Consider the following 19,121-nt stretch of genomic DNA (forward strand, 5'->3'; position numbering starts at 1 on the left):
CGGTTCTAAATCTTAAAATTAGCCAATCATTCTTGCCAGTGTCACTTTGAACTTTAGCCATTAGTCTCCACAGAGACAGACACATTTTAGCATAGTAGCCTCTATCTAGAATGAATCTATTAAAAGGTTCAATATGCTAATACAAGCAGTGGAAAGATACAAGCCTCAATGATTCAGCCAAAGAGGACTCGAGTAAGTGTAGAAGTGTACAAGAGAAATAGAAGGTAAACCTGGAAAAAAAAAAAGTCTCTATAGCTCAGACTAGTGAAGTCTCCAGATAGCAGGTTTCCTGAGAGGTCAAAAGTGAGTAGGTTTTATTTATGACTGATTAACAAGTGATGAATTTATAAAGGGCTTCCCTTCCAAAGAGAGCACCAGGATGCTTTATTTCCTAATTGGAGAGTGCTTTGCACATAAATAAAGGAGGATCTCTGCTGCCTGTCAGGGAAGCACTTTGATAGGGCAAGCATGTTCTCATCTGTGTCCTGATGTACTGTATGACCTTGGGCAAGTCATTCATCTTCCCCCAACCAGTATCCCTAATCGTAAAACGGAAATAAAAAACTCACTGCCTTCACTGAGGATTTATAAGACAAGATGAATATTTTTAAGCCCCTAGAGAAGAAAAGGCCACATATAAGAAGGCAAAGAACTACAGAATAGTGCTCTTGGACTTTTCATACAACTTGGGAAAGAAAACAACACAATAAAACTCTTGAGCTTTAGGCCGGGTGCAGTGGCTTATGCCTGTTATCCCAGTACTTTGGGAAACAGAGGCGGGCAGATCACCTGAAGTCAGGAGTTCCAGACCAGCCTGGATAACGTGACGAAACCCTGTTTCTACTAAAAATACAAAAATTAGCCGGGCATGGTGGCAGGCGCCTGTAGTCCCAGTTACTCAGGAGGCTGAGGCAGGAGAATCGCTTGAACCCAGGAGGCGAAGGTTGTAGTGAGCCGAGATCATGGCACTGCACTCCAGCCTGGGTGACAAAGCGAGACTCTGGAAAGAGAAAGAAAAAGAGAAGAGAGGAGAGGAGAGGAGAGGGGAGGGGAGGGGAGGGGAGGGGAGGGGAGGGGAGGGGAGGGGAGGAGAGGGGAGGGAAGAGAAGAGAAGAGAAGGAAAGAAAGAAAGAGAGAAAGAGAGAGAAAGAGAGAGAGAAAGAGAGAAAGAGAGAAAGAAGGAAGGAAGGAAGGAAGGAAGAAAGAAAGAAAGAAGACAAAAAACTCCTGAGCTTTAAATTTTCCAGTCCAAAAACAAACAAAAAACCCCCAAACAAACAAAAATCCTCACCCCATACAACCTGCCCATTTTTTCCCCCTGCATGTTGCACAGCACAGCACAGGCTGGGGACTGTGATTCGAAGGTGAGTAGCTGGACGGCTGAAGGCTGATGTTAAATTTATCCCCCCAGAATTCGAACCCCTTGCTCCCTCCGGAACAGTGAGATCGTTGGCAAATTAGTTTCGATGTCTCAATTTCTTCTTCTGTAAGATATGGGATAATATTACTATTTACCATATGTGTACAGATCTGTGAATAGATGCCTGGCATAGAGTAATTTCCCAATAAATATTTGCTGATAATTTCTGTTTCTTAGCAGCATCATTCAAACTGCTGAAATATTTTCTTTAAAAAAAAATCAAAGGTCCTTGTGAGATAGTATTGGGATTTAAAGATAAACGTGACAAAAACATTTGTACTTCAAAGGGGAACCAGTATAAAGCCATAAAGCCCACTTCCTTCTGCTGAATAGAATGAGTTTGGGGACAGGGGCAACGCCTTAAAATGGGGCAACGCGCGGACACGAGGGGGCACTGTGAGTCCGCTTTGGCGAGGAAGAGGCGGCGGCCCGCGCGGGGCGGGGAAGGCTGCGCGCTTCCAGCATCCCAGCGCCCAGGAGCTTCGCCACCTACCAGGGTCCAAGACCTTAACTCGGCTCCGGAAAGGGCCTCCTGTGTGACCCAAGGTTGGGGCCACAAGCAGCTCCACGGCTCTCCGCGTTGGTCTCTCCCCTCCCTCTAAGCAGACAGTTCTTTCTGCCAGCTGTCCTTAATTTGAGATTCGTGAGTCCCGGGGTTTGGGAAACCAGAACCCCCCTGCAATTGTTTTGGGTGCGCCTATGTCGGGTATTTTCCTGGGCAAAAGGACAGAAGCTGTCATCTGATTCTTTAAGGGGTTCGTGTCCCAAGAGGGGGTTAAGCTCTCTTGGTTTAGGGTGAGAGGGCCCACCTAACCACCCACCCAAATGCCAAACACACAGCAGGTCGAGAAACGACTCTGAAATCACTCCTTCTCCACTTCCCAAGGTCGGGCGAGAGACTGGCACGCCCCACGGGCAATCTTCAGAAAAAAAAGGTCAGATCTGGTCCTTAAACAGCTCAGGTGCGAAGCTGAATCGCCCTTCTGCGGAAAGAGAGGAAGAGGAGACAGTACCTGCCCCCGCCGCCCCTCACTTCCCTTAGTCCCAAGAAGAGGTCAGACACCGGGAAATGGGGCCCAGGCGCTTGGTCTGTTCCACCTGCCACTCGAGTCCCCACTCCCAAGAGGTTGCTCAGACATTGGCATGATGGGGAAACTCGATTGATTTTGTTACCTCCTAGAGGGAAAATGCCGTGGGCGGAGATGTCTGAGCGTCCCTTCCAACACGAGCTGGGTGGTGCTCTATCGATTTTCGCGCGATCCCCGGGCGGGAGCGAGAGGATAGGCTCGGATTCCCGGGCTCCAGGACTGAACGCCTGGCAGTGTCCCCGGGGGCAAAGCCACCCAGGGAGCCTGGGCAGTATACTAGGTGGGGGGCCCGGAGAGAAAGCATAGCGCCGACGAGGGTGAGGGGCCGGGCAGAAAGTAGGGTGGGGTACCGGGTGGGACACACTGACCTAGGAGAAAGTACAACCCACCCCAAACTTTCGCAGACCCAGGAGCTTAGGAAGGGAGAGCCAGGAAGCACAGCAGCCTCTCCTGCCGCCCAGCGTGCCCAGCTGCAGCGAGGAGGGGCGGCGCGCACGACGGCTGGACGCGGGCGGTCCCCACGTTGCGCCCACTCTCCGGGCCAAAACGCCGCCGCTCGGGTCACTGAGTGGCCGCCCACGGAAGAAGCCAGATCGCCGGGCTCTGGGCTGCGTACGGGATCCGAGGAAGGGGGATTCAAACGGGGATCTGGAAGGAAGGGACACTGAACCCCGCAGCATACCCAGCGCCGTGGGGCGGCGGGACGTGTCCTTGGGCTGCCAGCGGGCGCGGAAGCTGGAGTCCGGCAGGGTCGGGAAGAAGTGAGCACAGAGACTTCCACGGGTAGAGGAGTCAGATTAAAGAGAAATGTGAAAAGCAACCCAGGGCAGCCAGCGGAGCCCAGCAGCGTAGAAGCCACCGGCTTCCAGCTGGGAAGACTACAGTGACTGACACTCGCGAAGACTAGGTGCTCCCAGCGGCCGCGGGTCTGCGTGGAGGAGTCGCCTCGCGGCGCGGAGCGCGCCTGCGGCGGCGGCGGCGGCGGCCAGAGCGCGAGATGCGGCGCGCAGCCGCCGGACCGTCCCGGCTGGGAAAACTCGCGGGCGGCACTGCGCAGCGCTGACCTGGCGCGGGTCCGAGGGGTGTGCCCCGGCCCCTACCGCCTCCGCCCCCTCCCGCGCCCGTCGTGCGCCCCTCCCCGCGGCGGCAGCGGCGGCGGCGCATCCAGGGGCGGCGCGGAGCCGAGCGGCGCGGCGCCGAGCGGCGCGGCTTGCCCAGCTCAGCAGCCAGTGCCTGCGAGCTCCGCGGCTGCTTGGGGAATTCACTTTGCTGCTTGTTCGCTTCTCCCTTCCTCAGGCTTCTTCTGATGGTTTTCCGCCTCCGGCCCGAGCCTTTCCTTTAAAAGGAAAACTTTACTGCGATACCCTTTTCCCCTTGGAGGAGAGGATTAAAAGTTCCAAGAACTGGTGCCCCCCGTGCCATTTGGGCGCTGGGAAGGTGCTCGGCGGCTGGGTTCCCGGTCCCACCATGTGCACCAACATAGTTTACGAGTGGCTCAAAGCGCTGCAGCTTCCGCAGTACGCGGAGTCCTTCGTGGATAACGGCTACGATGACCTGGAGGTGTGCAAGCAGATCGGGGACCCGGACCTGGATGCCATCGGGGTGCTGGCGTCCGCGCACCGCCGCCGTATCCTGGAGGCCGTGCGCCGGCTGCGGGAGCAGGACGCCAACGCCGCCGGCCTCTACTTCACGCTCGAGCCGCAGCCGGCGCCCCCCGGGCCGCCCGCCGACGCCGTCCCCACCGGCCGCCGGGGGGAGCCGTGCGGCGGCCCGGCCCAGGGCACCCGCGGGGACTCTCGCGGCCACACGACCGCCCCCCGCAGCAGGGAGCTGGTGAGCTACCCCAAACTGAAGCTGAAGATCATGATCAGGGATAAGCTCGTCCGTGACGGCATCCACCTGAGCAAGCCCCCGTACTCCCGCAAGGTAAGGAGGTGCCGTCCGGGAGGCCCGGGGCGCGCGGGGCGCGAGGGGACACGGCCCAGCTGCCTGTGCCAAGGCTTTACAACCCATTCCAGGTGACGACGGAGAGGCCAGGAGGTTTGGGTATCTGGGACCCTTTTCTATGTTCTTTCTGTATTAGCCCATTATTTCGTCCTTCCTGGTGTCTCCAGTGGTTGGTAAGACAAGCCCCCGCATCCAGATGTTATCTCTAAACTAACCACCAAAACTCCGCATCGTCTCTGGTGCTCGCCTGTCAGGAATCGGACTCGCGCTGCTTCTCCTGGTAGCCAGGGGGAATTCCTAATGCCCTGTATAATAGTTTTGGGTTTGAAGAGTACCAGAAAAAATGGTTAATACCTACATGGCTTTCTACCTTCCTTTTTCTCTTTCTTTTCCTTTTTTGAGTCTTGAGAAACTCCCAAGGGAAATCGGTGAACTCTAAAGAGTGGGAAGTCAGGCCCTGCCTCTCTCAATTCCATAAAAAATCCCAGCCCTGCTGCAAATTTGAGAAGTATACCATTCACATGAGCATTTTAAGAGGAAAAGTGAAGGAAGCACGTGTCAGTCCACTTGAGATGATTTCCTAAACTCATGTATACTGGAGGCAATAAGGTGCTGATTACATCGGAGATAATCGGGCCACAGGATGTGCTTCAGAGGTCTGTGCTATCACCAGTTTGGTTTATTATTAAGCCAGATAAGATGAAGTAGGTACAACTGTGACTTCCAGGAAGTGTGAGTGGACCTGCATTTGGGAGAAGAGGACTGAGCACAAGTGAACTAAAGGGAATCCTCTGCACCGGGGGCCTCAGGGAAGGAACCTGGAAGTTCCGAAATGTGGAGTGGGAGCTGGGTAATTAACAGAAAATGGTACTTCACACCAGAGCTCTGCTTCTAGCTGCGAGTCTGTTCCGTTTAGGTTTCTAGTTTAGGCGGCTGTCGGACTAGAGGGTCCTGACTTAATAGAGAAGTAGACAGCACAGGTAACGCTCCAGATTGCAGAAGGTGCACAGGAATATGAGCACCTCAGCTTAAAAATCAAGACTTAGAAGAGCCCAGGGAGAAAATGACGGCAAAGATACTCAGCTGGTGGGCCACAGAAACCCAACTCCCTAATAGGAAATGTGGATAATCTCAGTGTTGTGTGGGCATCTTGGGCCCTGGTAGTATTGCTGTAGAATCTTAAGTAAAGGCCGTGATACCTGGACTTAAGGAATTTCAAGGGAAAGCTTTGTAAAGAGTAGATAACAATACCTAAGGTAGATGGGAATAAGGGGTTTAATATTATCTACTACCCTGCACGTACCATAGGCAATTCAGATAACCTGCTTGACCATGTTAATTGGTTTTTTAAGGAGGATACAAAGAAGGCAGGTTAGGAGGACAGAGTGCTTCAAATTAAACACGTGTTCCGGTTACCCACTCTGACTGTGCCACTGATGTGCACGCAAAACAGGAAAGGAGAGAACATTTTTCCCGGGCAGTTGCGTGCATGTAGGAGTTCCATGTATGTCTAGTGTGGATAGAGAGATCTGATCGTTAGTATAAAGGCTTGGTCCTGGACACAGCAGGTCAAAGGAGATCAAAGCCAGTTAGATGTTTGTTATTAGCATCCCAGGAAGTAAGGTGGGCTTAGTCTTGAGAGAATGTGAGTACCTGGTGAGGGCACAGTTCAAGTCCTGGCAAGAAAGGAATGCAGAAAGCAAAGTGTGTCACTAGAGCTTGCTTATTCTTCAGGAAAAGTGCTGTGTAATGGGGCGGGGAGAGCAGGGACACTGTGGGCTGGAGGTGAGAAGGGTAAGCTTGAAGTGACAGATTTTAGTTCTGATTCTTAAAGAGCAAAAGGCAGACCTGCATATCAAACTTAGAGGCTGGAAAGGATGTTAAGGGGATGAAACATCAGCGCATAGGCTTTGAACTGATCCTGCCTAGATCAGTGGGTGATATGGTAGTGCATTTGCATAAGTGCAGTTTACATAAGAAAATGCCAAGTTGCATTGCAATACTATTTACTTTCCATGTAAATAATTACTTCAGTCAACTTTGCTTTAAAATAAATCCCATAGCAATAATGCTTGATAACAAAGATATGCTCCTATTCACTTTCTATACATATTTAATTCTCCTCAAACTGATGGAAGAATAAAATAGAAACAGAAGTGTTTTCATTATCTCCCTCATTGATCCTTGAGTTGGGGACCAAAAAAAAAACTGGCGCTGACAAACTTTATTGTAAGAAAGAGTAACACACACTGAAATAGGAATTAAAATATAATTAATGTACACATATAATTAATATACATATATAGCAAACTGAGCATACAAATCTTTAGTACCAGATCACGTTGATCATTCTGGATTTGTTGCTTATATGTGCATTGCCTCTTAAGTTTTGGATTTTATATTATTGAAGAATTTGTTTTCTGATGTAGCTAGTTTCTTCATGAGCAGTGCTAGAACTTTTTCTTTTCTTATGTGATCCACATTCTAATTTCTCTGCTTTCCTTGGCTTTGTCATGATCAGAATGTATAGTATTTTTTGTTTGTTTGTTTGTTTGAGATGGAGTCTCATTCTGTTGCCCAGGCTGGAGTGCAGTGCCAGATCTCAGCTCACTGCAACTTCTGCCTCCTGGGTTCAAGTGATTCTCCTGCCTCAGCCTCCCAAGTAGTACCTGGGATTACAGGCACCTGCCACCACGCCCGGCTGTTTTGTAGTTTTAGTAGATACGGGGTTTCGCCATGTTGGCCAGGCTCGTCTCGAACTCCGGCCTGAGGTGATCCAGCCGCCTTGGCCTCCCAGAGTGCTGGGATTACAAGAGTGAGCCACCGCACCCTGCCAGAATGTGTAGTATTTTTGATGTGCATTTGGAATTCTGCTTGGTGGAGTGGGCTTTTCAGTCTCCTTTGCAGTCATTTGCATCGATGATGCCTGTGATTTTGTATTTTGCTGAGAATTTTAGATGGCTTGAAGGTGAATTATGCCAAAGATTATCAAGATAGGGATAGTGAGTCTCTTACAGAGGAAAGTAAGTTGAGGGGTCTTCCCAAGAATCACCTGAAAGGATTGTAGGATTTGATCCAGTAATGGTCAAAGTTATGCGGTTTAGGGATCAGTGAGTTAAAACGTAAATAAAAAGTAAATTTTCTTTTGTTTTCCAAATGGAACTCTATAGCTTTGAAAAAACAGGAGCTTAGAGAGAGCACCAGGCTTTAAATCAAACATCATTGGAAGAGTTCCTCTTCTGCCCTGTATGTAGCTTCTCTGACTGCTGTGATTTCTACCTTTGTGAAATTGGGATAAAATAATTTTTTACCAAGCTTCTCTATGCCAGGCCTTCTGTTGGACTCTGGGTTACTGTGGTTGGCAGGATGTGAAAGCTCTGCCCTCTGGGAACTTAGCATCTAGTAGGGAAGACTTAAAATGGAATGAACAATAATGATAATGTGTGACGATTGATTTGAGGAGAAGTACATGATACCATGAACAGGTGCATCCAACCCAGTTTGCAGGGATTGGGCACCATTGCAGTTTTTCCAGAACTGGCCTATGACCTGAGTACTGACGGTTGAGCATATTTAGCCTGAAGAGGAGCAGGGTCTTAAGAAGAAGAGTGTTCTCAGCAGAGAACAGTGTGTGCAAAGGCCAGGAAGGGGAGGAAGTTTGGCATCAACCGGAATGGCAAGGAATTCTGTCTGGTTAAAGCACTGAGTGCCTGGAGAAAGTGGCAGGAGATGGAGAGGCAGGTGGCGGCTGGTCTTTGGTGGCCTAGAAATCATGTTAAAGAATTTGGAGTATATCTTGTGAGCAGAAGGGAGCTATTGACACATCCTGACCAGAGGCAAGCCAAACACTTAGGAGCTTGTTGCAGTGTCAGGAGAGAGACGCTGGTGGCATGGGCCACTTATGACAGTAGGACAGGAGCAATGGAAGTAGACTTGACAGAACTTAAATGATTGTTTGGATAACAGGGTGGGAGGGGAGAAAGGTTGGAATGACATGCAGATTCCTGGTTTAGGATTGTGATGTGATGTAGGAGACCCAAGAGAACAGCGAGTTTGGGCGAGAAAGATATTGCCTTCAGGTTGAAACATATGGAGTGTGAGATGCCTGTGGAATGTCCCTACATCACACACACACAGTGCAGCTGTGACTACAGATGAGCAGTAGAGGGAGGAGCCCTGGGGAACAGCAGGATTTCAGAGGCGGGCAGAGGAAGAGGAAGCTCTAAGGGAGGCTGTAAGTATGTTTTATTTTCTAGCAGACTTGTCAAAGCAAAAGGCAAGCTCTAGGGTAAATAGTGTGGAGAGACTGACAAGGGTAAGCAGAGGGTAGGTGGAAAGCAAGAGGAAGTGGTGTTCTGGAAGCCACTGGAAGCAGTGATGTTTCAAGGAGGAGGGACAGGTCAGGAAGTCAGATAATGGCCAGGTAGGACAAGAACAGAATCACTTCACGGGAAGTGGTAACCATGCCGTCGAGGACCTTTGCCACAGCAGATTTGGATGATGGGACCAGTGAGAGTGCAGACAGGGATCACCTACAACTTTGAAACCAAGTTTGATGAGAAGACAGAACTAAGGTTACAGCTGGAGGAAGAAGGGAGACTTTGTTGTCCAGGGAAGGGTTTTGTGGATTTGTTTGTGTTTAGGATGAGAGAATCTGGAGTATATCTGAGTGTTAATGGTAAGTAGCCAGAGAAAAGGAGATGTTGGGGGACAACCCAGGAGACCAGGGTCCTGGAGGAGGTGCGAGGGAATTGTGCCCAGAGCGCATAAGTGAAGAGAGCATTCGCTTCTGCTTCTGGTGGGCGGGGAGCTTCTCCTCCAGGTCAAGGGGAGGGAAGAAGAAGGGGTCCGGAGACTGGGACCTTAGAGGTGTTACACCAAAGAGCTCTCATTTCTCTTTCTGACTGAGTGGTACCAGTGAGGGAGGAGATGGAAGGATTAGAGGTTTAAGGAGAACATTGTATTAATATAGAAATGTTAGATGTTGTGATCTAGTGGAATCCTATACATTCCATCATGTAATGTTTAGACATGGTCATAAACATTACATGATGGAATTATAGGATTCTCAGTATGCACATAAAGAAGGTACACTCACCATTCACATATTCGTGCTGTAGGTTACAGGTGGTACATGACGTTTTGTTGAATCTCATCATGTCTAGCAGTGCTTATAGGGTTGTGGCAGATGTGAAGGGTATGGGGCTGTAAATATATTTTATTTTCTAACAGACTTGTCAAAGCAAAAGGCAGGCTCTAGGGTAAATAGTGTGGGGGAGGCGTCTAGATTTTTTCACTGAAAAGTTGCTCCTTGCCACATGAACCAATTAAAATTGTTTGAGTTAGTATAACATTATTTAATACTTTCGTAGGAGTGTTCATCTTCATTCATACCCTTAGTGTGACTTTTATGAGGGAACAAGAATCTCATACTAATAAGGCTATTTATGGATATTCTGGAGAGATGGCCTATAATGAAGGAATTTGAAGAGACAGAGGTAGTAGGGAGGTTTCTGTCACTGAGGCCAGGGTGAAACATTTAGAAAGGAAAGAGAGAGATTGGCAAAGATGTGCTTGTGTCCTTTGGAGTTTTGCCCTGTGTGTTGGCAGAAGCTGAAATGACAGTAAATATTCCTCCTCCCAAGAATTCCTTCTGCCTTCATGACATTACTAGGGACAGATTGGAAGCTGGAAAACTTCAGCTTTCTCCAACTCAATCAGTGTCCTCAAATATCCTCAACCTATATCCTTCCAGGTTTTTTTTTTTTTTTTTTTTTTTTTTTTTTTTTTTTTTTTTGCTTTCAGTGCCTGATTGGAACACTGTGGAAAAAAGTGGCGGCAGAAAGGAGACAAGAGCTTTGATGGTGTGGGGACTTCTGCCTTTGTGTGCTCCTCACAGTTTACTGCCTGTGGAGTTTCCACATAAGTGGACCATCAGCCAACTGCCTGTCCACCCATCCATCCATTGATTTATTAATCTGTCCATCCATTCTTCCATTTATCCATCTGTCTTCCATCCAACCATCCATCCATCCATCCATCCATCCATCCATCCATCCATCCATTCATTCATTTATTCATCCATCCATTCATCCTTCCATTTATCCATCCATCTATCCATTCATCCATCCTTCCCTTTACCCATCCATCTCTCCATTCATCTATCCTTCCATTTATCCATCCATCCATTCATCCATTTATCCATCTATCCATCCTTCCTTCCACTTAACAAATACTGAGCACATGCCATGTGCTAGGCTTTAAGATCAGAATTGCAAGGAACTGGACAGACATGATCTCTGCTTGTATGTGGAGGCCTAACCTAATGCCTGATGTATAACAGTTGCACTATATCAAAGTTGAATGTTATTTCTGCAAACATGAAGGATTGGAGGATGTTGCACTTGAGTTTATTTCAAGTATTAAAAAAAATCAACTCTGATTAAAACCCAAGTAAAGATAATGAATGATGAAATGATCAAAATGCTTATTCCTCAAGGGTTACTGAAGAAGAACTGGAAATGAAAATGCTACTCTTATAGGACATTTTAAAAGAAGACCTCTCTCTGCAGCATGGCCAGGACTAGGGTAAAGCAAGTGAGACGACACCAAGGACACAAAATTGAAGGAGGTGCTGATTCTCAGGCTCATGCAAGTCCAGGCCGGGCTAGATGGCTGACCACCATTAACAAAATAAATTAGTTACTGTGAAATATTAGGTATTAAGAGGTATTGTAGGCATTCCTCAAATCATACACCAAGTCACCTACTCTTCTATGCTTAATACCTGTCCTCAAGGGCAATGTGCTGAGAACCGTATCAGTGCACATCTATCAGTGCCCATGTCCCAGACTAAGAAAACATGGCTTCTGGGAGTGGTGGCAGCCCATGGAATTCATTTAAGTAAGAATGGTACTGCTTTCTGCTGATACTGTAGTGTAGTGGTTCAGCGCAACAGGCTCAGAACCAGACATCAGAGTTCAAGTCCCAGCTCTGCTCCATACTAGGTCACTGTTGGCTCTTCTGTGAAATATGGGCAAAACTAGTGATTGCCGCATAGGGTTGTTATGAAGATGAGATGAGCTAACACTCATGAACTTATTAGATCGACGTTTCTATGTATCCTAGAACTGCCATAAAAAGTGCCACAAACTAGGTGTTTAAAACAATAGAAATTTATTCTTTACAGTTCTGGAGGCTTTAAGTCCAAGATTAAGGTGCTGTCAGGGTCTTGCTCAAAAACCCTAGAGGCCTGCACTGTGAGTCAGCTCTAAGGCCCAGCAAAGCCTTTAAACAGCATCCATGTGTGCCACTGTTACTTCAAGTACCATTGGATCTGCCAGATCATATGGCCCAAGTGGCAGAGCAGCTTGCACGGCAGCCTGGACCTGCTGCAGAACCTTCTTTTTTTCTGGCTCCAGTCCAAATTAGCAGCTTTGGGGTCACTCAGTAAATAGGTTTTTGTAGCACACCCAAATGAGGAATATGTTGCTTTCAAAATTCAAAGAGGCTCACTGGATATTATGTGTCCTTCTTGGTTGTAGGAAAAGCCATATACAACAACTTATTCTTCATCTTAGAAGGGATATCTTGATTTGCCCCACGTCACTGGACCCCTGCAGTTTTCACTGAGGTAGAAAGTCCCTGATTTTTTGTCAGATTTATTTTTCCATCTGCTGACATGCAAAGCAAGTCTAAAGTAATTGCTTCATTTCAATCACTAGATCCAAACAGCATAATGTCATCAGTGTAATGGACAACAATGATGTCTTGTGGAAGAGAAGGGCAATCAAGGCCCCTGCTGGCTAAATCATGACATAGTGCTGGAGAGGTAGGACAGTGAAGCTGTATTGCTGGCCTTCCAATTGAAAGTAACCTGCTTCTGGTGTTCTTTACTAACAGGTGTTGAGGCAAAAAGAAACATTTGCCAGATGAACAGCCTGGCTTATGTAAGCACTCACCTGTGGTAGCTCCTCTGTGCCTGCGTTTGCTTGGACATCTCAGCTTCCATCATAGTGGCCATGTGTCAGCTGTGTACAGAAGGGTCTGCTGACCGGGATCTTATTCCTAATGATAGGGGTATTTGATGATAAATCAGTGGTAGATTTTTAGTGGAAATGATACCCTGTCATTTCTGTGTACTGGAGGTGCAATAACAAAAATGATTTTTTAAAATATAAACATTTCAAAATTTAGATATTCAAAATTAGGTAGTAATCTTGAAAACCGTCACTTGGAAGATAACAGTGTTGCTGTTTCTGTGTTGCTGTTTCTTAGAACATTTCTAGAACTCTGATGTCACAAAACATTCTTTGGAGTATCTTCAGTGGTGGCAAGCCTTCATTCTTATCAGATAGATCTGGTTTGGGGTAAACACCTAAAGTAATCTGGAGTCAAATCAGGCAGTTAAGAGTAATGACATTCAGTAAAGTGTGAAATGGAAAATGTAATCTTGGCAACAAAATAATGAGGTGGTTTTTTTTTGGTATGACTTATGGAATGGTTTTCAGATTTTATGATATTTATACTCATTTTTCCCTAGTTTTAAACACTTTAAAAATGCTTTTAGTGGGTATCCATGTTTGTAAATATGCAAATTCCTCCAAAATGCTTTTGAAAACATGAAAGTCAATTCCCTGTGTATTTGCAAAGAGCAAGGCACCTGTCATGGTCTCTCCAGATAGAATTTTAGTGTAAAGGTGTCTGTGGCCCAAAAGGGGAGGAATAAGGTAAATCGTGCACGGATATCAGTAAACTGTGCAGCACTCGATGGATTAATCAGGATTTGGATAGTGTAACGGTGTTTTCAGGGCTCTTCATTTGCTGGTCCTTCTGTTCTTAGAAAGCCCTCTACTCTCTACCACCTTATCAAGTCTTAACGTGATCATAGCTTTGGGGTCACTCAGTAAATAGGTTTTTGTAGTACTCATTTTTTCCTCCCCACTCTTGAGTGAAAAAAAGGTGCTAAAGGCAGGGATAGCAATATTAAGGCTGCCCTCATGAACTTTGTCTGTTCTTCAGTAGTTATCTAAGGCATACCCATGAAAAATAAGATAGAAATAAGAACTATATTTATGGATAAACATGCAATTCTTTTCAGATTCTGCTCAAGTGCCCAGATTCTAGTTCACCAGAAATATGTTCTGAAACTAATTTTCCTGAAGTAAGATGAGTCAGATGACATGCACTTGATGAGGGCTGGTCCCAGAAATAAAGAAGGGCTATCCTGAGGTGAAGACACCCTGAAGATGAAAGAACACTGTCCAGGGTGGAATAAAGTACACTGGGAACCATAACTGATGACACACAGCTTCTCAAGGTTGTAGCGTGTGCAGAGCTAGAAACAACATTGCATTTCTGGCTATGGGAAAGGCTTGCTATTACTATTAATACTACTAGTATTGAGTTGGAAGGTTTTTATCAGTGATTTTCTAAGTTTTATGAAAAAATGCTGTTTCAGATCAGCCACTGATTTGGACTTGGGGAGGCCTGAGAGTAGTGAGGGAGTCCCCATTTTCAGTCAATATAAAAACTATTAAGGGCCAATAACTGTGGATCATGCCAAAAGGCATTAAACATACAATCTGTCTTACATAAAGACTAAGTGACATCTAATAGTTTAAAGATATCTCATTACTGCTTCTAATTGAAATAAATGGTCTGATGTGCTCTAAAATCTTACTGTTACATTTCCATAAAGTTAAAAATGCAAACAAAATAAGACCTCCTTTATTTGGAACATGTCAGAAAGATAAGGAAAACAGTTGGTATGTATTCTTTATGTAGCAAAGTTGTAATGAACAGATTTGACAAATTTAAAGATTTTTTCCCCTAGAATATAACGTAACTTTATAATAAGACTAGAGATGTACCTACTGCATTTGATACCCAAAATGTATCATTTTTTAATACCTTCACTTTTATATGAAAATTTACTTTAAGTAATAGTCATGTAATAATACACAGTAATTATTATTGTCCTCATTCCTTCTTTAGTTTTAAAGCAATTAATAATTAAACAAAGGAATACATCTTAAAGTATTAAAATTTAGTAAAAATATTTCATCTGCAAAATAGAATTTCCATTTACCAAACTCAAGTATTATACCTTGCAGTTTGTATCGTTTCACTGTTTTAATTTTTCAACACAGATAAAAACTTCAAGTGGTCACATAAGAAGAAAAGAACTAAAGTATCTCAAATTTTGTTTGCTCATTTTTACATATCATGGTGTTATTGTTTATTTCAAATTGACTGTTTAACTCAAGAATATGTAGTTTCATGGGGAAGACGGGGCAGCTTTACAAACTTACTCTTGAAAAGGACTCTTTATCCAAGTATGTGGGTTGGGGGCCTCTGAATTAACTTCCATGTAGAATACAATGCTTATTAAAGGACAAGTAAGATGCTAATTTGAAGCTCATACAAACCATGAAAACTTAACATGCAGCAATTAGCATTTAGGCCAACAAAAGACTTTTTCAAGGTGAAGTGTTTAATCACTGACATTGTTTAAAATTGTCAGTAGGATATTTTCATAATAAAAAGTTTTGTTTTTAAGGACTCCCTTATTCTTATAACTGAAGTGACCCTTCCCTCTGCCTGGTCCTTGAAATGTGATCACTTTAAGAGAAGTTTATTTCTTCTGTATAGTGGTGCCACTGTCTGTCTCACAGAGCTGTAGTATGAATTAAATGAGATAATACTTATGTAGTTGCTTTGTAAAATTCTAAGAGAACTTTATAGTTTTTTTTTTTTAGAGATAGAGTCTCGCTGTGTTGCCCAGGCTGGAGTGCAGAGGCACCATCTTGGCTCACTGCAACCTTCACCTCCAAGGTTCAAGCAATTCTCCTGCCTTAGCCTCCCAAGTAGCTGGGACTACAGGCACCGCCACCATTGCCTAGCTAATTTTTGTATTTTTAGTAGAGATTTTAGTAGAAAATTACTACTAAAATTGAGTAGAGATTACTAAATTTCACCATGTTGGCCAGGCTGGTCTCAAACTCCTGACCTCAGGTGATCCACCTGCTTGGCCTCCCAAAGTGCTGGGATTACAGCCGCCGTGCCCAGTTGAGAACTTTATAGGTTTTAAGTGCCCTTACTGATAGTGAGTAAACCATTATGTTTATAACAAAATTTGAAACCTATTTCTGTTAAAAAGCAAATACATTGTATTGAGAAAATTTGGAGAACAGTGAAACAGATTGATAATTTTAAATGGTCTGTATTACAATTTATGACATTATACTATATTTCTTTAAAAATCATTTATGTGTCAGAATATCTGTTTTATACTGATACACAAAACTAGTATCACAGTCTAAATGGATAAGAGTCAGGCTATTTTTTTGTCAGCAGCTGTCATTTGAAAAACGATTTTCTCCTAGCTTTATTAAGATATAATTGACAAAAAGTATATATATTTTTGGTGTGTAGTGTGATGTTTTGATATATGTATACATTGTGAAATGATTAAATCAAGCTAGCTTATCCATTACCTCACATACTTACGTTTTAATGATGAGAACATTTGAGATATAATCTCTTGGCAATTTTCAAGTATACAACACATTGTTATTAACTGTAGTTCCCATGCTCTATAATAGATCCCAGAACTTATTCATCCTAATTGAAATTTTATACCCTTTAACCAACACTTTCCCATTCTCCTTCCCTCCCGAAAAATGATTTTAATACTAATACATATTCAATCTCAAGTTAATACCATAATTAATTTAAACATATCCTTATTAGCATGAAATCTTACCCATGTTACTACTAATTTTTTTTTTATTATTTGAAAATGTCATGTTTGAGAAGTGGTATTTCATCATTCTTTGAATTACATTTCTTAGATTACCAGTTCATATAGTTTTATATTTGTGGCTTTTTATGTATAATTATATATTGCCTGTTCATGGAACTTGCTTCTTTTTTCTGCTGGTCTTAGACCACTTCTTGTTGCTTTGGAAGAGCTTTTATGCATTAAAGAAAACAATTATTATTTCATATAGGTTGCAAATATTTTTCCCAAACATAAGAATGTAACTTACCGCATAATTTTATCAGTTTTTTAGATGTCCAGAAGTTTAAAATTCTTATATTTTCTACCTTTTCAGTAATTTTTTAGCTATTTCTTTCAAACTGGAGAAATAGAGAGGGTGCAGTGTCAAACAGAATTGTCAATTCTTTCTTTACTGTTTACTTGAATAAGTTATTTAGTCTTTGTAAACCTGAATTTCCTCATCTATAAAATGGATGTAATATTACTTATTAAGGCTATTGTGAGGAATCAATGAAGCAGTATATAAAGGGCCTCATATAATGCCTGCCACACAGTAATCACACAGAACATCTGACTAATATTTATAATGTTATACATAATGTTATGATGGTGAAGTAGTTCTCAATGTGAAGACCTTATCTTAAATTATTAGTTCATTTCCTCGCCATTCTGCGGAGACGTGGGCGTTCTTGTCATAATTTTAAAATCTTCTTTAAATAACAAGAACGACAACTTTTTTTACTGTCACAACAATTAAAAAATAATTTGCTCAATTTGTCATTTGCCTTTTAGTTTTCTTTGTTTAATTAGAGAAAATAAATCTTTCGTGATTGCTTTTATCTTTACAAATCTTTTCTCTAGTCCAAAATCCATTAATTTTCACCCGTATCTCCATTAATATTTTGGTTTCATTTTTATGTGTAACTTTCTAATCTGTCTAAGTTTATTTTAGTATGTGATATAAGGTAAAGCTCTATTGCTATAAAATTACACACACATGATAATCTTATCTCCTACTTTACAGGAATTACAGCTCTTATTTCTTTCTTCTAGTGTTATTGCATTGGCTAGAATTTATATAGCCATGTTAAATAATAATGACAACTAGGTATTCTTGTAATTTTCGCAACTTAAATGGAAATACTGAAAGTATTTTGCTATTATCCTGTTGCTGGCTATCAGTTTAACATAGTTTTCATGACTATATTAACGAAAAGCATGAAGGAAAACATTCTTCTTTTCCTAATTTTGTAGGAGTTTTTGTTGGGATTGAATATTTAATCCTATGAAACATCTTTTAAGCAACTTAAAAATAATCGAGAGTTTTTTAAACTGGGCCCAATATTGTGATGTATTAATATTACATTAACAGATTTCCTAGTCTTAAACTATTTTTACGTAACTGAGAAGAAGTAAAAAAATGAAACGATAGCTTTTAAAGAAAGCAGAGTGTGAGATGAGGAATTTATAATAATCTTACCCCAAGACCATTATACATTCTTTTACACTATATATCTTTTCTTTCATGAAAAATGTTTGACATTTACCTTCAGTTGTGTAACCACTTCAACAGTTGCTGTCATGATATCATTACAGTTGATTTCCTGCCAGTAACTTTTTGGAAGGTTCGGTCTCTGTCTAGACAGGTACATGAGGCAGCAATAGCAGTGGGGCATGGGGACCAGCACCCCTGTTGCTCAAAAGGCAGCAGCCACATATTTGTGGGTAAAGGTTTCCTTTTCTGGCTTTTGCAGACATTCTGTTTTTGAACCGGGGACAGAGACTGTGAGGGGGCAAGGAGTTAACTTGAATCTCTCCTGATTTTACTGTTTTTCACAGTAAAGAGGGTTTTTTTTCTCAGTATAGTTGAGGAAATTCCTCCCAGGTTCTGGAATTCTATTCTTCTTCATCCTCCACTCTTCTACTCGCCTCCCCCTCAATCCCCCATAGTCGGCTCCCTTCCTGCTCCCACCCCACCCCAGACCTTTTAGTGAAATATACACTTAGGAGCTGCTTGCCAGATGCCACGTCAGATTGAAAACCCTTATAAAATAAATTGAAATGGCATTCATTCTAATTTGAATCACGGGCTTTGCATAGAAACAACAACTCAATGTGTAACAAAGGTAAAATTGAAAATTCTACAAGAAATATTACTATAACAAATCCTTGATTTCCATTTAAACATTTATTGAAACATCAAATAGGTGGATTTTTTTAAAAGGTCATTGAAGCAAGGATTAAGAACAGGGTACAGGAATAGTAGTTTCTGGAGAAAATACCTCAATTGAGTGCTAAACTCAGCTGAGTTTGCAGAAATGGATGCACCCAACACTTTCCAAGGTAACCATCAATCATGCAATAAAGATATAGCCACTTTAAACAACGATGTATCAATACAGAATGGAACACTGCTATATTAAGATGCACTCCCCTGGGAAGTTCTTGATTGACAAAAATAGTACTGTGTTAAGTAGCAGCAGTATTTTCATGGCCAGAAAGTAATAAAACTAAAGATGAGCTTTATGAAGAGAAAATATTTTACATGAAAATCCATGGAGCAATTCTTAGGACTTGCTTCCTTCAGGATCAGGTTAAGGGGCAAAATGTGAAATGTGAAAGTGGAAACTGATCATTTGCTAATATGTTAATTACCTGCACAGCTGGTCCTGTAGTCACTGTCATTTACAGGCATCTGAAGAAAGGGTGGGATAGTTGCTGCCTGGGATCACACAAACTCAGTGGATCTCTGGCTTCCTTAGGCTTGTACAGTAGGAAAACAAAATCAGGATATTCATACTGGACCCATTATAGATTAGAGTTGAGCCAGGGCTATGCAAGGAATTTACTCTTTGAGACCTACTTCATTACAGAGAGTTGG

The 19,121-nt window shown here is 43.2% G+C and overlaps 1 protein-coding gene across 2 annotated transcripts in view; it reads left to right on the forward strand.

Annotated features, from left to right (window-relative positions):
• Positions 1-3,362: 3,362 nt before the first annotated feature.
• Positions 3,363-19,121, forward strand: part of SAMD5 (sterile alpha motif domain containing 5) — a 441,477-nt gene continuing 425,718 nt past the window's right edge. The window contains exon 1 of one of the 2 annotated variants that reach the window (XM_063725048.1): positions 3,363-4,434. In XM_063725048.1, the coding sequence (XP_063581118.1) occupies positions 3,976-4,434 (459 nt within the window). In that variant the 5' untranslated portion in view covers positions 3,363-3,975. The remainder of the gene's footprint in view (positions 4,435-19,121) is intronic. The other variant, XM_009242349.4, reaches the window with a different exon arrangement.

The sequence above is a fragment of the Pongo abelii genome, chromosome 5, assembly GCF_028885655.2.
Source record: "Pongo abelii isolate AG06213 chromosome 5, NHGRI_mPonAbe1-v2.0_pri, whole genome shotgun sequence".
NCBI lineage: Eukaryota > Metazoa > Chordata > Mammalia > Primates > Hominidae > Pongo > Pongo abelii.